Source organism: Colossoma macropomum, unplaced genomic scaffold (genome assembly GCF_904425465.1).
Source record: "Colossoma macropomum unplaced genomic scaffold, Colossoma_macropomum, whole genome shotgun sequence".
Classification (NCBI taxonomy): domain Eukaryota; kingdom Metazoa; phylum Chordata; class Actinopteri; order Characiformes; family Serrasalmidae; genus Colossoma; species Colossoma macropomum.
In genome coordinates, this window is record NW_023494807.1 from 24,927,675 (window position 1) to 24,955,121 (window position 27,447).

Below are 27,447 nucleotides of genomic sequence, written 5' to 3' on the forward strand. Positions count from 1 at the left end.
ATGTCCTAAAATATTTCTTCAGGAGTGAGAAACGGTGCACATCTTTGTCAAATCAGATAATTGGAATAGTTGGATGAAGTTTAAGGCCTCCTCACTTTCACCTCTGGCTAGTCACTATTTTCTCTCTTTCTCTCTCTCTCTCTCTCTCTCTCTCTCTCTCTCTCTCTCTCTCTCTCTCATTCTCTTTCTCTCTCACTCCCTCAGACTGTGCTCTTGCAGCACTCAAGCTAGCAATGAGGCTTTATGATGCATCATTTATGATGCGGGAGTTTGCTATTGATGGGTTTTCTGACAGGTACTGAGCTGAATATTTTGTGGCCAGACAGCACGCTGAAGCATTAACAATGCATTCAGCTCCTGATTAAGAAGTCACACTATGATTCAGATTTTCAGGGGACCCCACCGTGGCTAATTGTGTAGAGGTTTCGTTGTGGGCTGACTCAATACCTTGATTCTCATTTTGACTAAATGGCCTTTGCTGAACAGACACTCATATTTCAGCCTTGTTGACAGCTCCAGATTGAGTTATGCTGACAACTAGTTTATCAACTTAATGTTGCTTTAAATCATCAGTTCTGAACTTGGGCATTAAAAATTGTCTTATTCTTTTTCCAATTTCCAACATATTATGAGTGATATTGATTGACTGCTGCATTTCTTGGGAACTCTGCCTCAGGCGCAATAATCCACAGCACAGTCCAAGTTCAAGTATTTTGTAAACAGGCTACAAATATAAAGAGATATAAAAATGCAGGGTTCAGTACCTGGAATGAAAAGTGGCTCAGAAACTTGATATGGAAATGGGAGACTGTATGTTTATGCATATTTATGTGCATGACTTTGAGAAGAAGACAGGTGTGATGGGGGCATAGATGTGTGTAGGCAGTATCACATTTCTTGTCTTCTTCTTCTTCTTATTATTATTATTGTTATTATTATTAGTATTATTATTATTCTCTATTGGCTAGTTTGTGGACATGTTAGAATGTTAGAATCAGAATCTTTATTTGCCAAGTACCGTGTGTGCAAAGAATTTCTCTTGGTGCAGATGTTAACATAAAGTTAAAACTAATAAAATAAATATAGAAAAAATATACTATATGTAAACTATAAACACTGTAAATAATGGGAGATAGAGATATAATCTTGAGTCTTGTAGTACTGAGGTACATATATACAGTGTGTACAGCAAAGAGAATTGAGCAGTAAAATTGACGGAGGACACAAACTAACAAGATAAAATAGGTGAGTCTTGATTTTAGGTTGACTTTAATGGTTGACGTGTAATTTTCAATGAAATCAGCAAATCACCAGCATTCATTGTCTGTCTCTCTCTCTCTCTCTCTGTCTTCTCTCTCAGTTATACAGGTAGAGTTGTGGGTAATGGAGTTCATGCTCAGAGGCAGAATCCTGAGGTCCGGGTAAGGGGTCCTGACCACATGCTGACACAAGTCAAAGACAGACTGGAGCACTTCAATCAGGTGAGTTTCTGCCCGTTGAGATGAAAGCTTCTGTATTTTATTCATCATCGCCTTATGGAGTGCTTCTGTGTTTTCAAATTCTCTTTAGACTCTTATTCCTTAAGACAGTGGCTTAAAATAATAATAATAATAATAATAATAATAATAATAAATTAAGTGGTAATTAACAAGAGCCTGAGGTCACCATGCCCAATGCCAAGCAAATTCTTGGCTGTAGAGCAGTGGAACTGTGTTCTCTGGAGTGATGGAGCTCCATCCAGTACCTTTGGAAACATTTGAAGTGCACTTTGTGATCCAGCACTGATCATCCAACATCAGTACCTGACCTCACAAATGCTCTTGTGGCTGAATGCAATCAAATCCTCGCAGTAATGTTCCAACATCTAGTGTAAAGCCTTCTCAGAAGAGTAGAGATTGTTACGGAAGGAAAGGGGGTCAAGCTCATATGATGTGTCTGGTTAGTTGCGATGGCTCCCGTTGCTTATGTGTCAGTACAAAGTCTTGGCTCTGTGACTCGCCATGTGGTCAGTGCTTGGGTTTAGTAAGTAGAGTTACCTTTGGTAGTGAGAATGAAGATGTCTACTTTAATAAAGAGGGTTAATTAGAGTGTAGTTAATTAAACAGAGTGAGTTAGTCTGTCCTTTCCACCGTAGACTGAGGATTAATTTTTAATTTATTCAATATAGAGATTTGGTGCCTTTATTTAAGGATGCTGATTGCCTGGCGTGATGTATTCGCCCATTTGTGACCACCGATATCTATTATTAAAGGGGAATTCAGTGCAAAATTAAGTAGTTGACATGTAAACAAAGTCATTCAGAGGGTTTGATGTGAAATGGTTCATTGTAGAGAAACTTACTTGGATTTCTCTACAGTGGTGGTAATGGGAACCAGGTGTTTCCAATGGTAATAGACATTTTAATTCCTATCTGAAATGACCAGTCAACTTACATAGGTCTTCTGAGTTTTTTTTTATGTATTGTTGAAGTGTTTTTAAAGAACATTTTAGGCCAAAAGGTTATCTCAGTTTGAGATGTCCAAGGCATCAGGCAGCATATTCATAAACATTTCATGTGGTCATTTTCTGTGAGGGAGCTCTTAAAGGCATTAAACTCTTCTGGCATCTGGTTCTTATCGCAAGCACTGTTTTTCTAGAGTGAAGCATTTCACATCAAATCACTCTGAGTGGCTTTATTTACATGTTAAAGATTTAGTATTGCAGACATTTTGAAAAATATGGAAATAGCTAACTTTTTTTTTTCTTGTAAACTTATTGCTTTAATTGATGCTGATTTTATTAAAAGGCTATTAATTGATGCTGTAGCTTCATAGGATACTTCTTTGTTATTCGTCCTTAAGTACTGTTTGGATGAATTTAGTTCTACAGACATTTGTCAGTGAATTAATATTACTATCGGACATCTAATAATTGATTTATACATATAGGAGATCTCTATAAATTACAGATATACATGCTGCTGTACCTTGTGCTTCCATTCTTACAAAAAAACGGAGAAAAAAAACTTCACACAGGATACGTTGGAAAATGTATCATCATTCACATGGGATTTTTAATCTGGGGATGTTTCTGCAGTTTATTTCTGCAGTTATTACAACCTGTAGATAAAAGCCGCCATTATTTTTACAGATACAGGAGAGCACAGTCTATAAAAATATACTGACATCGTAGATTTAAGCTGTGGTGTAGCTCTCAGGGCTGGACTGGGAAGCTTTGTAGCCCAGAAAGAGTCTTCAGCTGCAGAGAAAGGTCCCTCTCAACATAGTAGACCTTATAGCTGCAGTGAAGTAACACAGGCAGCACGTCCAGGTAGCTTTGTTGCTGTAGTGAAGCTCACGTGGGTAGACCAGAAAGAGTCCTCAGCCTCTGAGCCATTAAGGCAAGTTGCTTTCTGCTTTCTCGGCTGATTCAATGGCAAACTCCTCAGCCGGCACAGAAACATCAAAACATGCACACAAACACAATGTGAAGCAGCGGCCTTATTGCACCAGTGTACTTACAGTGGAACCTACACGCATTACCTAACTACTATTTACTAAAAGCTATCAACAGTTTTAATGGCCCTATTTCTGTGCTTCCCCAGACAATGACTAGTGACCCTTCAGAAGGAAAGATGATTCCGTAGTATGGGGTATAGGAAACATTTTATTTTGAGCCTGCTATGAGTGAGTCAGACAGATGTGGTGAACTTCAGATAAAGAAAATGGGGCCCATTTTTGCGTAAGGTCATGTTGCAGCTTCCATATGAAAATAAAAGGAGCTATATCAGATTTAGAGAATGAGAAAGAACAGAGGATGAAGCAGAAGAGAGAAGTTAAAAGAGAAGAGAGTCAGCTTCAGAAGGCCTCTGAGCAGTCAGACACAGAGAAGAGAGCGCATATGAGAGAGAGGAGCAGAGATGGGCAGAGCAGCTTAAACCTGTACTCAAGTAAAAAAGTATTGTTACTTCACTGAAGTAGAAATGAAAGGAGTATGAGGTCAAAAATGAGCTGCCTATAGAACTGCACTGGAACATCTTAGTACACCCAGCATCTGTCAGCGTAGGAATTGAGGAAGAACAGAACTGAATAGACATTCTTATTCTCTTTTTGGACTTTTTTGGGCTACAATTAAATACTAAAACTAAAAGGTTTAGAGCTGTAATCAACAGCAAAGTGGGCCAGGAGCTGAACCAACACAACAGAATAAACAAAATATTTTTTATTTTATAAGTGAAAGATTATAGTGGAATTGAGTAGAGAGTATTTTCTACACAAATATACTTAGTATAACAGTATAGTAGAAGAAAAAGTATTATTTGAGAATGTAACATAAGTACGTAAGTAAAAAGTAAATGTCTGCCTGTAGTTTTTACAAGTTTGCCAAGTAATAACTCCAGAGAGAACTACCTTCTACAGTACTCCGAACTCAGAGCTCCTTCAATTGTAGTCCTGCTCGTATCAACGTCACAGTAATGTAATAACAAAACCAGGTAATAGAAAACAGCGCCTCCATTTTTTCTTTTTTTGGTGAGCTGAAGAAAAGGCTAATAGCTAAATGGAGATTGATCTTACTCAATTCCTTAATCCTCAAGTTCATGACAAGACTACCGGTATCAACAAAATTTTCTGTGAAGCGTCCTTCCTCGTCCAGCGTTTCTTTGTGGGTTTTTTTTTGTTTTTTTTGCCATTTAGCCACACAATGTGGTGTTATTGTTGGGAAGTGTGGCACCTGTTGCGTAATGCTGTGGTAAATGCCTGCGTGCTAATTTTTCGGTCCAGCCTTTGTGGGGAAATTTAGAGAAATGACACTAATCCTTTATCTCGTACAAATTGACCAGTTGAATCACACAGATTACATTACGGGACCTTCTCTCGTAAAACTAATCCGGCTCAAATTGCGCTTTATTTTCACTTTTAAAAAATATTAACAAAACATGTCATCAGGAGCACCCAAATTTTTTGCATACAACTGTGTATATATACCCCGACTGGCCACTTCAAAAAGTACACCTCTTTGCATCTACACTCTTTGTCCATTTCGTCAGGTGCATTTACCGTATACAGTGGGGTTCAGAAGTCTGAGATTGCTGGTGAAATGCATTGTAAGTGAAAACTAGAATCTTTGAATGTTGGCATGAATTTTAGAATTTCTTAGTATTTGGTATGTCTCCCTTTTCCTTTAGTGACAGTTTGCACTATACCTGGCATAACCTTCATGAGCTTGAGCAGAAGCCTTTGATGAGTACATTAAAACTCATCTAATCATGTGTCATTAGAAAGAACAAGACCGTCCACTTTATTAGACACCTTGTTGGTCCACCTTATAGATCTGAAGTCAGAGACAGAAGCTCATCTGCTGCTGCACAGTTTGTGTTGGTCATCCTCTAGTCTTTCATCAGTGGTCACAGGATGCTGCCCACAGGACGCTGTTGACTGGATTTTTTTGGTTGGTGGACTATTCTCAGTCCAGCACTGACACTGAGGTGTTTAAAAACTCCAGCAGCACTGCTGTGTCTGATCTGCTTGTACCAGCACAACACACCACCACCACTACGTCCAAATAAGAATAGACCACCAACCAAATAATACCTGCTCCGTGGGGGTCAGGATCATTGACGGGATGAAAGGGGGCTAACATAATCTAGTTGTAGAACTGCAAATTGCACGTGTGTGTGTGTGTGTGTGTGTTACATTAATGTACATTGAAAGTCAGTAAACAAGAAGACGATATGTGTGTGTATATTATATATTATATATATATATATATATATGTATATATATTCAGGGTGTCCCAAAAAACTTGACTTCATGTTGAACAATACAAGATTTATTTATCAAAATTGGAACAAGAAATTCAGAGGGACGTAGATTTTATAACCGATTTCATGAGCTTCACAAATGTAATATCTTCCAATACTGGTGGTTGTCCAGATCCCTTTGCCCTGCACAGACAGCCTTCCTCTTTGACCTTTTTGTGCCATGTCCAAATCTGCTTTCCAGTTGGTACATTTTCATTTTTAGTTTTCTTGAAAATGCACGCTGCACACTCGTTTGACTGTGTTCGAACATATTCTAATACACAAAATGCCTTTTCATTTCTAGCGAAGGCCATTCTTCAACCGAAAAAAAAACATTCAAAATTAAACTTGGTTAGTTTTTACACATTTTGTAAAAATTTTGAGATCATTTGAGGGAGAATTGGCTATGTTATTAGACTACGAAATGTCTGTCAGTTTTTTTGGGACACCCTATACATATATATATATATATATATATATATATATATATATATATATATATATATACACTCACATACTCATACATCACACACACACACCACACACACACCACGTTTAATCAATTTAATCGTGACAGCCCAAGAGCTACTTACTACCCACCTCTGATCTGGAACACGAGAATCTGAGCCATGCAGGCCATCTCTAGCTCATCTGACTGCCATGTGAGTCTTCAGTGTCAGTAAACAAGAAGCACCATGTGGGAAGATCGTGACCTAATACACACACACACACACACTCTAATAGCACACACCCACAGAGTAACACACAACTCACAAACACACACACACACACACACAGAGGCGGCGTGAATGAATTGACATCAGCATCGATGAACATCAATGAAGTGCTTTCATCTGGTGGTTTTCTTTCACTGCTTAGTCACTATGGTGGGCGTTTGTATCTCTCTTCTACTCTCTCTCTATTTCGCTCAGTGCCTGTCTCTGAATTCAGCTCAGTTTCCGTTCTATTCATTTCAGAATCATTTCAGAGTGTAAGTGGCAAAGTTAAAGTTAGATCTAATAAAGAAAAAAGAGAAAATAAATGTGTTTGGTGTACAATGAAATGTCTAATGATTGATTGCAATAACTCTTAGATGTGTACAGTTGTTACTGTCATTTTTCTGTTCTACTAAAGTGTAGGTACATAATTACATAATTAATACATAGATTATTACAGAAAGGGTTACATTTACATTCAGTTGACGTTCTGTTTCGATAGGTTTGAGTCTGCAGCTCTAGATTTTTCCTATTTCAACATAAAAAAAAAGAAGAGGCAACATTTGTGGAGTATTGAGGTTTTTTTTAAATGTGGCTGTACACACTAATAACCTTGAGTTGAGTTTGGTTCTGTTGATCAAGTTTTGAAGAGGCTTTGCATGTCCTCTAAACATGGTGTTGGATGAGCACAAACTTGAAATGCTTCTATCATGGCTATCCTAACAAAACCATGTATCCCCGAAATGGAACCTTCACAGGAGAACGCGGAAACATTCATAACTTTCAATGTACATTAATGTAACCAGTAATTTTGGACCGTTTCTGTTGGTTCACTCATCATGAAATGAGAACAAGAAGTAAAGCTATCTGTCATAGCACGGCTTTCCACCACACCTGTATTATTATACTAATCATCAGTTGCTAAGTCAGTGGTCGATGGCAATATTAGTATTCAGTAGTCCATCCATGTTAAAGTGCAGGCCTGAAACTTGCAACAGTCAAACAAGAGTTGTCACAGTACACTCGAGATGACGAGAGACTTTTTTTGTATTGCATAGTGTAAGTTAAGAATGCATAAGAACCTTGTACAATGTTTTTAAGAGTTCTCTTGAATTTTATGGTAGAATTCTCCAACATCAATCACCTTCCTTTAAACTAAGGGTGTTGAGGAAGGTCAGTATTTGCTATTGAAGTGGAGAAACAACTGAGAGGGTTTTCAGTCAAATTTGGAAGTCGGGTCATTGGCATTTCTCCAGAACGGAGCAAAAGAGGCACTTGTGAAGACCCATATGTTAATAGAGATGGATGCTCCAAGTTTCTTTGTTTTGTTGTGTAGTAAAAATAAAGAATTAGATGCATGGTAAAGCAGTGATTGATGTGGGAGAAATGTGGAAACCTGTTGAATTTTCCTCTGCTATTGTCTGATGTACCAAAGCCATTTTCAGAATATAAAAATGCTACATCTCCCTTTAACCTTACAAGGATATTTAGTTCTGCTGCTTTTTCAAATGGCGGTAGGCCATGCCCCAGGTGTAGATGATCATGTTGAATTTAGTAAAAATTTTCTGGAATCAGAAGGGGCTAGGTTTGTTTTAAAGGGTGAACGTGTAGCCACTGGTGAGCTGCATTGACTGAAGAGCAGTATTGAGCCTCCTGATTTAAAGAATTGGAGAATTGTTACTCTTTTGTTAGCAGACTATCAAAAAGACTTTCACCAATAGACTCTTTTTAAATGGCATTATACAAATTGCTTCAAATTGTATTATTATGTACAGTAGTTTCCTGTCTCAATTGAGAGGGGTGGTTTTAGCAGGCCAATATGGTTTGGACACAGTGTTCATTCAGGTTACCCACTGTTAGGTCAGCTGTACGCTATTAAAGATGCCGCAGAGAGGTTTTTTAGAGCCTTTAGGGCATCTTATAAAGAGAGATAGTTGGTTCCTGAAAGAACACTTATAATACATGGCTTCAATTGAAAGCCTCAAGGTGTTCCTCGATTGCATCACCCCAAAGAATCCTTTTTCGTGTATTTATTTTTAATAGTGTATACTTTAGTGATGGAGCGTTTACTCTGATTGCTGTGAAGGAAGGTAAAGGGAGTCGGTATTCAGTATTAAATATAGAGTCATTGTAAGAGATGATGTGTGGGTGTTATAGAATGGTTTACTTTCCAACTGAAAAGCTTCATCAGCTACAGTCACTCTGGGGAACAAGGAGGCAGGAAGCTTAAAGTGAGGAGAGCAGGTCTTAATGGGTTAAGACAGCACCAGAACTTTAAGAAGATGATGTTGAAGAACTTGAAAGATGCACTGCAATCAGTAAATGACTTACCTCATCTCAGATTGCTTGAAAATCCAATGAAAGTGTCTCGTGATACTAGAGACCTCTAGGAAAAGGGTTCACCAGAGGCACAGAGAAGACTCATTGACTTCTTCTGGTTGGAGTGGTTCATTGGCTGAAGGCTGCAGTTCTATATCTAGCCTGATTGACCTGGAGAGCAGAGTGGAATCAGTGCAGTCAGTGGCCCTGCAGAAACAATTTATGATTGCTGGAAGATGGAAGTGGGATCATCTGCAGATGCCAGGCGCTGGAGATTGGAAAACAACTGGCATTACCTCACTGAGGCTGCTGGAAAAGTTTGTGAAGTGAAACAGGCCTTGTCACAAGCCTGGAGCATGCTGGAACTTCGTGAAAACCACCAGGAGACGCCTTTCAGTTGTTTCCTATTTTGCAAGTGACTGCTGCTGCTGGAGGCAAGAGGGCAGGGCTACCTGTTTGACTTTCTTTATTCTGAACCTGATTGAGTCTAAGGAGGTTTAGTTCAGTCAATATGCAGTGCCTGAAAATTCAGTGGGTTTTGGTGGTGTGTGCTCTAAGTTCTCATTGACCATTGACAAGATGGTCACTTGCCTCTCAGCCAGTTAGAATCATCTCTAAACACTGCTTCCTCTGTCAAGTGAAGGAAAAACTCAGACAAAACACCTCAAAACAGTACTGCAGTGAGATCGATGGTGGTAGTAAATTCTGCTCTGAGCAGAGCGATCTGTTTGCTTCTAAGTTTTCCTTTGCACTGCTGAATTTTTTAGTCTGTAGGATGCTAACAGGTAGCCTGAATGGAACATTTGACAGACATAGCAACAGTAAATAAGGGAGGTGTGACTTGTTGGAATTTTGCAAACAAAATTTGTCGGATTAGTTAAGCAATAGAACATGAGAGGGAGTGTGTTACACAGCCATGATTTGCTCGCAGGCACAAACTGAATTCAAGACCTCAAGTGTTCTGTTGCTTTTATACAACAGTTTTTACAAAATAAAGAAACAAAATAAATCAACGAAGCCCTGAATTTCATACTGAATATTCCTTAATACTAACAATACCTTCCACCAAAAAAGTAGTTCCACAACAAATGAGTTGTTGTGATGCCACAGCTGGGGTCATGTGTCATCTTAAAATCATGAGTTTTATCAATGTCTTGTTTTGTATAAGCACATACCAAACAGCTAAGGTTTGTGTGCACGAAGTTTGACGTTTCTCGGCCACACGTCAGCAGAGTCATACAGTTATGATGTGAATAAGCTGTGCTGTTATCACAAATAGCAGCATGGTTAGAACGCTTCTTAACCAATCAGATTGTAATGTCAAAACTAATCACTGTATAATCATAATTCATCTGCTGATAGGCATTTTGAGTGATGTTACGGTTGAGAATTTGACTGAGGAAAGACAAGTAATCAGTTAGTCTACTGTTCTGCATTTGAACTTGCTGAACCCAGGAAATGTAACTTTGTTTCCCGTCTCTCAAATCCAAATTTTTATTTTATTTTTATTTTTTTTGGATCGATAGACTTTGTGCATATTAATGAGTAGGTGTAAATTTGAAGTTATAACTTAAAGCTGTGTTAAAACTATGACTCTGCCATTTACTATCTCGTAAACTGGATCGTAGGGGGTAAGTTTACGTTCCAGCTAGACTACATCTGAATTTATATTCAGCTGGTGCAGCCGACTACAGAAGCCTCTTTCCTGTGTGGTACTTTGTCATGTACAGCCATATTTCTCTCTCTTTACTCAGTACAGATCAGTGTCTAGCACATATGCGTACATACACACACATGCAGCACTAAGATGCTCGATTCAGCTCTGTTTTTATTGAGCCATCACCTGGGAGACCGTATCGCTTTTGGTTTCTATAGCCATCCATTAAGCTGCTCGAGTCATTTAATTATCATGTCAGAATAAAAAGCTTGCAGTAGAGAAGAGCATAAAAAGCCTATGTGAGATTTTACTGCTTCATTTTCAGTATCTTAATGCTGTTAGGAAGAGAGAGACAGAGAGAGAGCGAGTCAGAGAGAGATAAAAAAGAGAGATAGATAGTTTAACTAGGCTTTATTTGGATGCTGTTTGTGTGGATGAGGTGCTGTTGTTATTATGTTAATCCACTGACCCTCTGAAAGGGCTCTGGGAGAAAAGCCGAATGTCCCAGACTCCCCTGGGGCAGCATGAGGAGACAGACTGACCATGGCCTGCGTGTCCTCTCAATCCAACTCTCTGACCGTCCTTCAGGAACTTTCTTTCTTTCTTTCTTTTTCTTTTTTATATATCTATTTTTCTGTTTCCTTTATTTTTGTTTTTTTCTTTCTATTTCTGTTTTTCGTTCTTTCTTTGTTTCCTTTATCTTTTTCTTTTTTCTATCGGTTCCCTTCATTGTTATTCTTTCTTTCTTTCTTTCTATATTTATTTGTTTTTTTTCTCTTTTTTCTTTCTGTCATTCATTGTGTCTCTGCTCTTTTTCTTTTTTTGTGTATTTTCCTGTTTCCTTCTTTCTTTCTGCATGTTTCTTTGTGTTTCTTTATTTTTTTCTTGTTCTGTCATTCCTTGTGTCTCTTCTTTCTATTTTCTTTCTTTCGTTCTTTCTTTCTTTCTTTTTCGTTCTTTCTTTCTTTCTTTCTTTCTCTTCTACGTGCTTGCTATTGCAAATTGATTGTGAGCTTTGACTGACATATGACGTCACCCTCCGTACACAATATACAAAGCACATTGTAGCGTAGCTCGCTGTCGTCATGGTAACTCTGAAGTGCGCAACATTTTTGTTCGTTTTGTTTCAGAATGAATGCTACCTTTTTCTTCTGCAGGTGCTCAGGGCCTGCTTCCTGTTTGTGTTCATTTTAGATAAGAGCTCAGAGACGTTCAAACACTTCACTCTGCATCTACACACACACACAAGCGAGGTCTGTTTTATACTGTGTAAAGAATATTAAAGAGTCTGTGATGTTTGTAAGCAGTGTGTGTTGTAGGATGTACGATGGTGTTTTAAGTTGGGGGGCTAAAATTTAAGCAGCGTATACAGAGACATGAAAAATATTAGAATCTTTTGGACAATTTACATTAAACAGAATGTTTGAAAAGAATTATAATGTACTATAATGTGACGAGTGACAACAATGAACACAAAACTGATGCATCAAACCACTGATGCAGACTCTGCTCTCTCTCCTTATGCAGAGAAGCCAAGCGGCGACCAGTCAGACTGTTGAACACAACCGGCAGTGTCGCATCCATAGTCACATGCTGAGGATTCAACACATAAGCGTGCATTGAGTGGGAGATGCAGTGGTTGGAAAAATAACTGAAACATTCAAAAAGTGGGACATTTATGTTTAACATTAATGTTAGATTATTTTTTTCTACAAATTTCTCCCTAATTTAGTCATGACCAGTAACTTCTCCCTAGCTGGGCCTTCCCCATCATATGCTGCTGCAGAGCTGGGAGCGTGAGGGTTAACTTGTTTCCTGTGTTTTTCTGAACTGCTGCTAACACAGCGTTATCAGACAGCTCGACATACACGAAGGAGAACGCCAAAGCTACATTCACACAACAGGTAAAAGTGACCCAAATCTGATTTTCTCTCCAAATCCGATTTTATATATTTTTATATCTATTTATATCTTTTGAACAGTGCTTCAGTTTAGCTTCTAGATTCAGTTTACTACTTTTATTTTGAAGTTCAGTTTTTTTTTATTTATTTTTATTATTAGCAGTCACAGTTAAAGTAAGATGGACACAACACTACATACTTCCACTGTGCTGTCCAAACCACTCGGTGTGTGTGTGTGTGTGTTGGGGTGTAACACACACACACTCACACACACACACAGAGCGGTTTGGACAGCACAGTGGAGGACAGTAAAAAAGCCCCCTTTGCAGAAGTTTAACAGTTCAACATGAAAGTGATGAATGAATCAGACATTCTATGGCCACTGTCCATCACTTCACAGCCTTACAGTGTATATACACACACACACGCACACACACACACACACCGAGCGATAAGTTGGTCTGATGCTCTGTGAATAAAGTGGAGCAGCTGGATCTGGGTGTGGACATTCACTACAGCCGTTCTGGGTCCTGTAGTGCCGACCTGAGGGTTAGAACGGCCATTCATTACACGCATCGCTATCCATCTTTCTCTGACTTTCTCTCTCTTTTCTCTTGTCTTTCTTTGCCTCTATAAAAGTTTGCAGATACTTTCTCTTTTAAACTATTAGTTCAGCTTATGTACATTTTTAAATGATTTTTAGTTATAAAAGTAAGTTATAGTTATTTATACAACAGTTAATTCTGGCCACACAAGCTGAATGGTTGAGAAGGTACGCTGGTTGAGAAGGTACGCTGTATCACTCCGCTGAGATGCTGTTGCTAAGCAGTGACTTTGACAGTTGTAGGAGACACTCAAGCCATTTGAACGTGTTTACTTCTTACTTTGTGCACAAAGTCTTTGGCTCATGCTTGCGACCAAATCACAGCCGTGATGTTATTTCGCGATATCACACTCCCTCTCATGTTATATTGCTTAGTTGTTCTGTTGAATCCATGTAAGCCAGTAGTTTCACAGACAAATTATAGGTAGTTATCACTCAGACTATAGTGTTGCAGTAATTACTACATGCCTCCTCGTTTAGTTTAAGTGTATATCACTGATTTTATATCGTTTTACATATTTTGATTTTTATACCATTTAATTTTATGTTATGTTAAAGTGACTCAGCTTGTGTTCACAATTGTAACAATCACAGCGTAAGATGTAGGGAAAACATCTCTTTCAGTGTTCTTTCTTCTTTGAGTTATGTGCATTACACCAGCCTTTAAAAAGACTGCTGAGCTGGCAGTAACTTAAGTTCCCTTGCTACAACCACACAAACTGACCACTGCACAGAGACTTCGTTTCAAACACTGTCATGGTTAGAATAACTAAAATATGTAAAGTTCAAATCATATGTGGATCATTCTACTGAATTGATTGAGTTCAAAACACGTCTTGGGCTTGGACTTCAGACTAAAATATATTTGGTTTGAGTGATCCTGTACCTTTTTTTCCTCTACCAGTACTATAATAAGATCTCTGAAATTTTACCAAATGTTTCAGTAGTGACTGTTTCGGTAGTGACAATTTTAGCTCTTTTTGAGCTAAATTGAAAGATGCTAGCCAGTACATGACAAGCAAACACAGCTTTGAACAGTTGTACACACATAAAATCATAGGATTTTTATTAAAAAACACACAAAAAAATACTTAATTGCAGTAAATGTGTTTCGGTACTGACCGTTCTAAATGTTGCACATGGATTTTCCGACTTTGGGACACACTTACTTCAAAACAATGGGGTCTAACTGCTCACCATGTGGCCATGAGGGACAGGGATGCCATCTCACGTCCTGCTCTAAACTGCAGGGGCGTGGCTAAAATAAGGCTCTGACTACGGACTAAAACTCTGTGTTTCAGTAGTGACACAAACTTTGAACCTGCATTTTTTGAAAGACTTTTTTTCTTTTTGTTTATGATACATCTAAATCTTTCAGCTTCACTTTAAAAGAAATCAAAAAGATCTTAAACATTGTGTTTGGGACAGACACCTCTGGGAATACCCTATAAGTAATGATTGTGTATATATTTAGCTTATAACTGTCTCAATTAATGCTTGAGCTTAAATAGATCATAAATAATCCTTGTAAATATCCTTATAATGTCTGAATCCTTCCTTGTTTTTAAGTGTTTTAAGTGTTTTTTACTGTGGGAAACCAATTTGAATTAATTCGGTAGAATCTTCCTTATAATCTATATATGACATTAAAATGTTTAAGTGAAAACTGCATATGAAGGAAAAGTAAGAACTAATAAACAAAAATCAACAAAACTGCTAAGAACTCTGGGGAAACTCACTCATATTCTCATTTACATGTTATGGCATTTGCTCTTATGCAGAGCAACTTACAGTTTAGTCATGTTACAGATGTAGGCAAATGTAGCATTAGGAGTCTTGCCCAAGGACTCTTGTTGGTGTAGCATAGAGTGCTGCCACATAGAGGGCAGCAGTGTTACCCCACTACACTATTCCAACTGCTACTTCCAACTTATTCTCTCTTATTCAGCTTTTTTTAGTACACAACTGTTTGGGTTAAGGGATTACAACTAACTGTATCAAATTAAGTAATTATACAGCCTAATTGTTTAAGGACAAATAATATTGGGACTTTCAGTGTGGGGGGAGGGGCTATTTCTTTAGACACAATTGATTTAGGGCTTTAACTAATGTTTATTTCCATAAGCAGCTAGTTAAAGCAATATCATTTGTATTGTTTTCGCTCACGTTGCTCCATCACAGCACCCTCATCATCAAAGTTACATCTGTGCAACGAGTGATTTTTCTTTTTCTTTTATGTTAAATGAAACAGTAGAAGCTACATTGTCCCTATGCCTCCTGTAGTGTATTGCAGTGTACTGCTGGGATGAGAGCATATTGTGAGTATTAAAAGCTTTATAATACTGTTTTCAAGTAAATGATGCATTGATGCATCAGCTTTTTTATAATTAGTGCTAGTGGCAGCTAGCTAGCCTAGTAGGCCTTAAGTGATGATGCTAATTCAAGACCAGCCACTGAGACATTAAATCCATATTATTGATCAGATTAAGTGCATAAAATTGATATGCAGGCTAACATACTCTTTTAATAGATCAGATACTAAGGTCTCAAATATAGCAAATTTAACTACTAAAATTGCAGCATTCAGTCTTACCTTTTAATTTGTTAGTGTTACCAGTGAAGAGCTTATTATACAGTACATTTTCTCACTTGTAAACAAACAGGATATTCCATCATTAATAGAAGCTTACCCACGTTGGCTAGTTGGATAGCATTAAATTAGAATGAGCAAGTAGCCAGGTTTACACAGAATAAAACAGTTAAACAGTTCCTTTTGAACCACTTTATCAACATGTCAGACCACAACTGTCTACAAAAGTCCACAAAATGTAAACTTGAACTTAAAAACATTGCAGAATAAGGTCATTCCAACCCGCTCACGGTGTGCTGAGTTAGCCAGTTCACTAACTGCAGCTGGCCAGAGCCATCAGAATAGTCTGCTTCACAGACGACCACTGCATTTGGCACTTCAGCTCAACTCGGCTCTGACTGCCTTAAGTCTAGCCACAAAAGTCTGAGACCAAAACATTTATTTTATGTGAAGTTAATAATGTAGGCTTATGGTGTAGGCTCATAAAAATGGTATGTTCAGTGTGCGTGTCTGAAAAACTACAAAGACAGAACACTACAGATATTCAAAATGCCAGATTAGATACAACTAATGATTATAAGCTATTAAAGACAATATCAAATAATAATAAAAAATTCCTTGGCTCACTTGATGAGGTTGAGGTTGTTAGAGTTGTAAAAATATTATGAAAACCACCAGAAGGAACTGGATTCCTGAGCTTAGCTTGCTTAGAGTGCAAGTGAGAGCTGGAAACCTTGACGCTGATCTATGGGAGTGTTGTGTACAATTAGAGAGTTTTGATGAATCACTGAATTCGCTGCAGTCAGTCAATAGCATTGATTATGAGTCAGTTTGGTTGTGCTTTAGGTTGGTAGTGATAAGGCAGCATGGTGCAGCTTTGTGTGATTATGTTAGAACTAAAGGTCATCTCATTCACATTCTATCTTATATCTCTCTTTATCTCTCATTCATCTGCCCTCAGCCTTTCATCTCACCCACTCCAAACTCTGTCCATCATACACTCACCACCCACTTTATTAGAAACACCTACCTAATAGGCTTCTGCAGTAAGCTCAGACCACACAATCTGACAGAAAAGCGTTCTGCCCCTGTTATATCTTATTTTTCACCATATCTGTATCATCCCACCTGTTGCACAGTAACAACACTAGTTGCTTAACTCTAGGCTTTTTGTATTTAGACACTCCACTCTGGTTTTCTTTGTGTCCACAGAAAGGATGAGTTCCAATCTAGAATTAATGCTGGTTTAAAGATTTTGGTACCACTTTAAAAAATAGACTACCCTTATAAAACATTTATGAATGGTTTGAAAGTAATCTGTAAGTGGTTATTAATTAGGTGATAAACACTTTAAAAATCATGCAGTTATAACATGTTAATAAAAACTGAACAAGCAGTTATAACACGTTAATAAAAAGGGCAAAAGCTAAGCTGTTATATATAAATAAGCTGTTTTATCTGATGAATATGAATGTAATGAAGCTAACAGGTTTACTGCTGACTGATACAGAAGACAAAGTAAGATCAGTAAACATGAAAATCTGAGGTTTAATAGTATAAATGAATGAGGGTTCATTATTAGGCAAACAACATGTCAGTGCTTGGCTTTTTTTGTATGTGTTGTAACTGCGTATTATTCACTTTAAGGTGTTTATGACCTAGTTACTAACCATTAAAAACTCATCTTAAACCATTCATGGCCGCTTTATAAGGGTAGTCTTATTTTAAGGTGGTACCAAAATTATAAACCCTTCTTGAAATCATCTGAGGCTGTGGTTGCCTAGAAATGTGATAATTCCACATACAACATTATAATGGTCTTTAATAGTGTGCCGATGCATGTGGTCATGTGTACAAAGTCGTATGCAAACACTTGAGCACCCCTGGTCAAATGGCATGTTTTGTTGATTTTCTAAGTAAAAATAAGTAAATATAACACATCCTTCAGTGTTTACACACTTCAATGTATAATTTTTCTGCAAATTTTTAGCGCAGAGTTTCTGTTGATTTTATGTTTAACGTATTGGAAAAGAAATAAAAGATAAATTATAAAATTTGCCATAACTTGCGCCGGCTGTGTTATTTTATTTTATTATTATTTTTATTAAATATATGTAAAATTCAGCAAATATACAGTAATTGTGCCTCAAAATGCAGAATGTTTTGCTCTCCGTAGAGGATGTTATTTTGAAATCAACAAAACATCTGTGACCCACATGTAAACATATGACTCTGCGTTAAGTATTTTACAGTCAAATGTGGCTTTTATGTGGATTTTAGAGCTGGAACGATCAGTGTTGTTGTGTTCTACAGTGAAAGTGTGATGTTAGGCCTAAACAGAAGCAGAAGAGGTAGTCAATAGAAAACAGATAAACATACTGACAATTTGAGAGAAGAGTAGAAAGACAAGCACACAAAGACAGATAAAAGCACCACACACACACACACACACACTGTTGTGAGCAGTGTTAATAGTCCCAGTTGGCTGTATGAATGGGGGTTAGCTGGAGGGTGTGTTGATAAGTGGCTGTGGGTGACTACCCTGTAGTATTCTATATCAAAGCATCTCTTCTCTGCACTCTCCCCTCAGCAAGAGTGTACTCAGGCTGTATGTGTGTGTGTGTATCATGCAGTGTTCTTTATGTCTTCACTCATCCTGGGAGAGTAAAGTGGTCAGGGAAAGTCAGCATCTCTGTTTTTACAGCTCTCACTTCCCTTGCTGTCAAGGCCACAAGCTTTTTTACACAGACTTTAAAGCAGCCAGTTTTATTGCCCCTTCTTCTCTTGCTGTACTGAAATCAAGTGAATGTCTTTAATGGTGCATTCAAATAACTGCAGTTTTTGAACACGTTTTAATTTAAACCTCTGTGTTAGTGCCATTAGTAGAAAAACATTTTAGGTAGGCCAAATTGGTAGATAGAACTTCCAAATGTGCTAATGTCCCACAGTGTTATTACATGAGGCTGTAGCCTATTCCTGATACCCATGTAGTCATCATCCTACCTGTTTCCAACACTTCTGCCATGTGCTATCACCATATTATGGCAATCAACAAGAATACTGGATGCACATAAACACAACAAACACTGATATATTTCACTAGAAAGTCTGTAAAGCATGCATCTGCTTGCCACAGACATGTTTGCCCATTGAAGATGACATAACTTCATTAAAATCAGACAGCTGAGATGTGCAGAGGCAGGGAAAGCAACACAGCAAACTTAAAAACCTAGACCTTATTATCTTAGACAAAAACATATTGGCACGGCAGGCATCAAAAAAAGTTTATGGTGCATTTATGTCTGATTCACTGAAGTAACATTAGATGTTTGCTTTGACATTTTCAAAGCCCATTTCAGCCTTTATAGTAAAAACGATGACAATTGAAAACTGACAGCTTTTTTTTGGCTTCGGGTGGCTGGAAAATGACATACTCTACAGGACGAAATCTCACTTTTGAGAGTTCCCAGTTACATCTTTAAACCGCCACTGGAGCTCCAAATTCAAACAGATGCACGTTGGTGACGAACTGAAGACATGAGGCAATAGTGGACTGCAACAGTTGCTATACACTTTTTGAAGGGCTGAGATAATAAACCAGAGCTGTGCGTGGAGTAATAATTTGATTGGCTGTGCTGTAGTTGCCACGTTTACAATCTGGTAATGTGTTAATAATCCAATTAATACCTCAATCAGGATAGAATAGTCTGATTGAGACCATTCCAAATACAATTTCTGTCTGATTGAACGAGGTGGGTGAACCTGTAAATAATCTATTAAATAGAAGAATAAAAGCCATGTAAACACCGTTATCTTCAAACTTTAAAAGAGTTAATAAATAAATAAAGAAGTTATCAGGATGGATGGATGGTCTCGGAATGGTAACGTGTCATGGTAGTGTTTACACTAAATGGTACTCTATGTATACACAGACGTTTGGATCCGATTACTTGCATTGTGTATGTCAACAGAGATTTTTATCAGATTGTTGAGTAGAGTGAGCAAATAAACACCCCAGTCTTAATCTATAATCAGAATGAATCCAATCGGATTGGTGACAATCTTTGCATGTAAACACAGCCAGTAACAGCATTCAAGAAAACAAATCAAATTGCATTATCTTAAAAAAATTCAACTTCGTAGGTGTTCTTTCCTTGCCTTTGATCAGTCTGGGTAGGCCCAGGCCCACTCAGGCCTACCCATGACTACAGCCCTGCGCTGTGTGCATGCTTTTCCCCGCCACTATTTTGAGTTTTTAAGTCTTTATTTACTTTTTTTCTTTTGCTATTATTTTAAAAATATGGAATGTTAAATTACATACCAAAAAATATATATTGGTGTGTTGATCATTTTTGTTTTTGGATGGCTATGGCATAGTGATTGGAGATGTAACTGTCTTTTTATTTATTTTTTGTTTTCATGTATTAATTAAATAATTATTTAAAAATGCACTTTTTGTATGTATGATCTCTTTATGTTACTGTATGACTTATTTTAATAATTATAATTAATATTTTAATAATAATCCAAGTAATTATTCTCTTAATAGCATGAATTAGTTTCTCAACATGATTTCTTATTCAGAGTAAATCTCTCTCTCTCTCTCTCTCTCTCTCTCTCTCTCTCTCACCCTCTCCCCTGCTTCCTCTGAGAGACAGACTCACATATGAGTCACTAAACTTTTTAATGAGTCTCCAAATGCCTCTTACTGCAGTTCAAATGAATTGGCTAATGCTGTGCTTTATAGGCTCTGTCATAACCCTCAGGCTAGCTTTACAAACTCGCATCCTGTCTCATAGTGCAGCTTTCTCTGGCCTGCTACCATTAAAGAGAGCTCGATCATAAATGCTAACCGTAGCCTGTAGTCACCTATTAGCATGAATCTAACTCTAAATGTAACATGCGTCTATTAGCATAAAAGTAAAACTTCAACTGGTGCATATTCGTTTTCATTATTCTCCACAATGCTAGCATCCCAAACTATTCTACAAAGTGTTAGTTAAAGGCAGTAGTTTAAAGAATACGTCACTGAGGGAATGTTAGCATGCTCTGGCAAAACTAGCTGTAGTTCATTGTTAGCAGCATTAGCATTGCTTGATTGAGGTATTCTTTTAATGAGGCCTGCTGTGTTCTGGCTTCTTTGCAGTACTGTTCAAGTCCACAGAGGCCCATGAGAAATGGAATTAGAGTCTGAATGGCTGGCCTTGGCCTACGTAGAGCCTGAGAGGATGGTGCATCCATGGAAAATGTGAGCTTAGTGGTGAAGCAGTGTGGAGCTGGTAAAAATTCCCTATTTCTGGAGGAGAAGAGGTCACTGTACTGCGAAAGAAAGAAGGAAAGGAAATTAGGCAAGGATGGTATATGGAACGTTTGGTGTGTTTTATATTGAGTTGGGTTTGTTTTAATATGGGTGTATCGGTCACTTTATTAAGTACTTCTCCCTTGCATCTACATTAATTGTCCATTTGATCAGGTCCGCTTACTATATAGGAGCACTTTGTAGTTCTACAGTACAGACTGCAGTCCATCTGTTTCTCTGCATAATTTGTTAGACCCCCTTTCCCTATTCATCAGTGGTCAAGACTTCCACAGGACCACCACTGAGCAAGTATGATGGTAGTTAAAAAGCAGTCCATTGCAAATGGCTAATTGCCTCTCTTAAATTGTGATGGGATTACTTTTATTTATTACATATTTAATACTCATTACTTCATAGTACTCACTACTCCTGCAAACCCGTACACATCTGTAAAAATTGGAAAGAGGAAATTCCGTTATTTGGAAAGAAGCAGCCAATCACATTCAACCAATCAGATTAAAGACTCTATTCAGATTGGATTAGTTTATCAGGAAAGAAACGCGTCTCAGTTATAAAAGTCGCATATCCAGACGGCAATAAAATGACTGGAGAAGGCACGTTTTGTATTTTCTATGAACCTGGATGTGTACGTCACACACGGTCACATGATCATGCTGTTTTCTCCTGGAAAGTTGATGTATGCATAAAGAAATGCTTTGATATTGTGTAGCTGTATGTGAATATAAAGTGTAAAGTCTGTAGTCAGCCTGCAAAATCTCGGTTCTATTTGGCTTTCTTTTTTGTCTTCCCCTGCTAATTAATAATAATAATAATTAAATGGTTCTTTAAGAGTGAAATGGTTCTTTAGCTTGATGGAGAATGTGTTGTAAATGGTTCTGTATAAAACCATGCAAAGAACCATTTAGAGAAGATGGAGACAAAGGTCCACCACCCAGATCAAGAACATGGTTCAAAGACCAAAGCATCCACTATTTTGCGATGAGCATTTTTGGTTGTGTGGAGAGAGAGAGGTAAAAAGCTTAGTAATATAAAGTTTTGCTAATTAATATATTATGTTAATACTTCATTGTTGAATAGTGTGTATATATATATATATACACATATATGTGTGTGTGTGCGTACATATATCCCTCCCCTGCCACACAGACAGGTAGTGATGTAGTGTGGCCTGTCAGGATTAGGCTATGAGCCACAAACACACAAGCAGCCTAACTGTGTGTGTGTTGATGACAGCACTGAGAAAGATCACAGATTGGGACCTTAGCAACCATCACTCCAAAAAATCTCTTTAGAGAGTCGTGAGAAAGAAATCTTGGCCCTGAAGCTGTTTCACTCGTGCACACGCACACACACACACACACACACACACACACACACACACATTGACTGCTCTGTTGCCCTTTAATGACTAAGGGATGTCTTCATATGTGTCTGACGGCTCTCCAGTGTGCTATTGTCCTCCTCCTCTTTCACTCTGCTCATAAATCTGTTCATACCTACTGTACCTCTCTCTCTCTCTCTCTCTCTCTCTCTCTCTCTCTTTCTCTCTCTCTCCATCTCTCTGTCTGTCTCTCTCACTCTCTCTCTCTCTCTCTCTCTCTCTCTCTCTGTAGTGCACTGTATGCCACACTGTGGCCATAATATCATATTTTACCCCCAACTATTTCATATACCTCTGGAATGTGCTTTTGGAGCCCCACTGGTTGGCTTTTCAACAAACCAGCAGAGGCAATTAGTCTCTCTCTCTCTCTCTCTCTCTCTCTCTCTCTCTCTCTCTCTCTCTCTCTCTCTCACACGCACACACACTCACACTCTCTCTCTCTCTCTCGCTCGCTCCCTCCCTCGCTTTTTCCCTTGCTCTTGCTCGCTTGGTCTCATTCTCTCTCTCTCTCTCGCTCGCTCACTCTCTGACACACACACACACACACCACACACAACTTCTCTTGACAGGGGATCGGTCACTCCTGGCAACCTGGGATTTGTAGTCAATAGAATTCCAAAGACAGAGAGAGGAATTTAATCTAATGCATTCCACTGGGTGCTCTGTGTCTCTGTGTGTGTGTGTGTGTGTGTGTGTGTGTGTGTGTGTGTGTGTGTGTGTGTCTTTGGCTCTCCTTGCTGTAGACTTTGAGGAGAAAGCACTGGGCAAGTTACTGCATATTTTTTCACAAGTTGAAGCTACATTGAAAGCATTTTGAGTGTAAATACCAGATTTGTCCTTGGATGGCGAAGTAATTCTCCCATATAAAGAAACACATTACTCCTTCCTACTGCTTTCCACACACACACACACACACCTCTTTATGAAGCTGTTCAATTTCCGTAGCTAAATACCGCTCTACCTAAATCCAACCTTAACCTCAGAAACTATAAAAGGAACTCTTTTGGATTTTGAGTGTTCTGCTGAAGTTTCTCAGAGAAAATACTTCTCTGTCTCAAAGCTCTTATGTTTTCCTATCACTGTGGGGATGTTTGGTCCCCATAAAGAGAATAAAACAATACAGGCACACCCACCCACACCAGGGTTATCATTAATGAAAACTGTTATGAAAACAAATTTAGCTGCAAAAAACTAAATCAAAACTGTAAAAATAAATAGAATTACAGAGAACACACCTTTAGTTTCTGTGATTTCAGTGCATGTGGGAAAGTTTAGAAGTGTATCCATTCTAGGTTGTTTTGGCTTTTTAAGGACAGCTGCAAGCTAGCTGAGCACTGTCTACTCTGCTGTTGCTAAAAGCCTCATCTGAACAAACCTGCAGTCCAGTTTAAATTACTCACAGTATCAACCAGTTTCTGACTAGAGCAGATGTGTGTGTTGTCAGTGATGGTAAAAGGGAATGAAGCAACGCAAAAAGTTACACTAAAAAGGAATAAACTATACTGTCACACATACAAGCAAACCTGAGTTTTCAGTGATTCGATAATGAGTGGTGTGTGAATAGCTTAAAATTTAAATAAAATTAAATCTTAACGCATAGTTTTGTAGTTTATAGTGAAATTTTAACTGTTTATCCTGTAGTCGTATGCGAAAGTTTCACCATCTTGGTCAATGACATGTTTTGTTGAAATTGACACATCCTCTGCAGGGAACTTAATTATGCCATTTTCTACAGTTTAAGTGCACAATTTCTATTCATTTGCGTATTGGGGAAAAAAATGTAGTGTGCTATAACTTTTGCACAGGTCATATATATATATATATATATATATATATATATATATATATATATATATATATATATATAAGTCAAAAAAAGTTAAAATCTACAGATAATTCAGCTGCCCACCTTAAAGTTTGTATAATCTTATGTAAAGCTTACATTCCACATGCATTTCATGAAGGATTGCTCCGACTTGATATTGTAGCTGTGCAGTAGTACTAATGGTGCGCAGTTCAGAATTATTTAAAAATGTGAATTAATAGCAGCATCAATGTTCTGTAACAGTCCGTCAAATGTCCCATGCATGGTTTGGGAATGATTCCAGCGAAGAAGCTCAGGACAATTTAAGAACTTCTTTCTCCACCCTTATGCCAACCGTAAAACCTGCATGTAATAAATCCCAGATTCACGCTCATCAACGTCCTGAAAGTGCTGATCTAAGACTGGTTTTCGGCTGTCCAGCTTATAATGGATTAATGCTGCATTCAACTTAACTCGGAAATGGGATGTAGGAGCTCTGAATTACATTGTCTTGTAATTCTGTCTGAGCAGGAAAGTTTGAAAAAACATGCAGGCCTCCATGACAGTGAGTTTTGTTAGCAAGAAGCCAGCCAGCTAGCGTTAGGCGTACTTTGACATTTATGATGTATATCTTCTCAAATCAGTGAACTCTATGGTCAGTGTTAGATCTAACCAACAACTGTCTCTGCTGGAGAAAAAAAAATCATAGAAATCTTATAAGTTTCTGTTGGTTTTTGGTGGTGTCCAATAGTCACTAATGGTATTTTGTGCTTTCCTTATGGGTTGATATCACAGTGCAAAGGATTCTGATGGTTTAACTGGTGTTTGACTGGGACTGATTGCAGATGCATTTGATGATTTCCTAATGGGATCTAAAGGTGTCCTACAGTTTTACTTTCAGGGCTGTCTGTATGTTCATTGATCTAAAACAAATACTGCTGTAGTGGTTCTTTATTACAGTGAATGTTGTGAGCTGCCATGTTAATATGCCATCAAAACTCTACTACAAACTCTACGAGTAGGAATTCCTAGTTGAGGGGGGAGGATTCAGTGTTTTCTATTTCTAGTCAGAGGTTGGAAATTCCAAGTTATGAGCTTCAGTCGAACACAGCAGATAAGAACTGAACTGACCCTCGTTACTCTCATATGCTTGACACACATGGACGCTGCCTTCAAGCATCAGTTTGGTGAGATCAAATCAAAAACCTTCTTTTTGAGCCTGTGATGTGACATTTATATGTAACGATGTATGATATGGTCCAAAAAACTCCCACGAAATCTGACAAGACTCCTCTGACTTCATTATAATAATTATGGGGGTTTTACAGGGCCACTCGCAGCAGCTCGTGCACACCATATTTTAGTATGTTTGTTTTTTGGGGCCTGACTCAGTAATGCTACTTTTTAATTGTAAGAAATATTTTGCATAGTGCAACTTTAAGTAAACTCACATAGACTTTATATCTATAGAAATGAACAAAAGTTTTTAGCATAGATAAAAACAGTAGTAGCAGCCATCTTGAAGCCTTAACTTGGTTGTTAACTATCTAAGTCAACTGCTGTAACCTAGCTAGCAGCTACGCAAGTCAACTGCAGAGAACTTAGGAAGAATTTCTACATACTAAATGAACGAACAAACAAATGTACTGTCTTTAAAAGCAGTAGTAGTGACCATATTGACGACTCAATGTTTTCTTTTGTGTAGTTAAATAGATAACCGTGTTAAACAGTGTCAGAAACCACAGAAGTTTGAGATGTCTTAACAACTTCTATTAAAAGCATCCATTACTTGTTAGCTACATTTGCCATGTAGCTCCAGGTCAAAACCAAAAAAGTAAACTTTAGATACTGAACCTGTCTTGGCTGACTGACTACATCTTGAGTAATGGGAAAATAGTGCATTTTTTATGTGCATTTTCTTTTTTTGAACTGTTGTTTTCAGATCCATGTGAAAGGTCATCCACCAGTGTCTAGCACTGGGCCGCGCTGGTTCAACGTGGATGGGTAATGGGGGATGTTTTAATGTTGTGTGAGGAGAGTGGTGGTGGAAATTAGCGCCAAAGCTCTGAACAGTCTGTGCATTGTTTCATATGCCAGGGATTACACAGCAGCATGCTGGAACCAGCCTCTCTGTGTGTGTACGTGTGTGTGTGTGTACGTGTGTGTGTGTGTGTGTGTGTGTTGGGGGGGTGTTTCTAAGAGTGTGTATATCTACATATTTATGTGCTGATGGGTTTGTGCTTGTGTATGTTTACCTGTGTGTGTTCATGTGTATGCATGCATGTATCTTTGCGTCTCTAGAGGGTTTGTGTGCCTGAGTGTGTGTGTGTGGGATACGAGTGAAGAGGGAGCGAGAAAAAGATTTGGCAACGAAGTAGAGATTTAACTGACAGTCGACATGCATTCCCATGATGCACTGAACAACCTCTTCTGGTTTCCTGAGGTATACAGATCTTGTAAACAAAATAGTGTTTGTCGGACCACCACAAGATTATAGTTATGGAGGCCTGGTGTTGATGTATCTTTTTCGATGATAAAAAAAAATAAAAATGCGTGGCCACAACTTGCTAAGCTGTGGGGACGAGCTAATTAAGTCATGTTCACGACGTAATAATGGCCATGACTTAATAAAGCATAAGATAATTAAGTCTTGGCCACGACGTAGTAAGGTGTGGGAACAAGAGAGTTAATTAATGGCCATGATTTAAGATGTGAAAATGTGGCAACATATGGCCATGACTTAATAAGGCCTAGGAACAAGATAATTAAGTCATGGCCATGACTTCATAAGGCCTGAGAATGAGTTAAAAGTCATGGCTATGATTTAGTAAGATGTTGGAACGAGATAATTATCACATGAACGTGAATTTTTTAGATGTGGGAACAAGATAATAGTCATCTCCTACACATTACTAAAGATGTTTATACTATTGCAGCAAAGTTTTTCGAAGTTTCTGTAGTTTCTGTCCACACATGAGTTTTTGTGACATGTTTGTGTGACACATTTGCAGCCATATATGAAAAAATAAATGAAGAGTAAAACATACCTGACCTACATACTGTACACTTTCAGACAAAATAGAACTAAACTCTACCTTGCAGGGTAAAAACGTTTGTCTCCGGACTGGGACCATCAAGGGTACTTCTTTAGTACCTTTTGTTAGGCAGTATGTTCCATTGCAATTATTTTTTAAGTTTTGCTAACTCCAGATATCATGTCTTGTCTTCAGGCTTTTTAAAAAAGTTAAAATAAAGGTACAAATATGCACCTCTCCTCTGGGAAAACAAATGTAGAACATAGAAAACTGGGCATGCACTGAAATTGTGACCACTGCAACCTGAAAGTGCCACTTTTCAGATCATTTTCAGCCAAAAA

General features: G+C 38.1%; 1 protein-coding gene across 2 annotated transcripts in view; it reads left to right on the forward strand.

Annotated features, from left to right (window-relative positions):
* Window positions 1–27,447, forward strand: part of gpc5c (glypican 5c) — a 281,178-nt gene that overhangs the window by 177,146 nt on the left and 76,585 nt on the right. For both annotated transcript variants that reach the window (XM_036555964.1, XM_036555965.1), the window contains one exon: window positions 1,361–1,481. In XM_036555964.1, coding sequence (XP_036411857.1) covers window positions 1,361–1,481 — 121 coding nt within the window. The remainder of the gene's footprint in view (window positions 1–1,360; window positions 1,482–27,447) is intronic.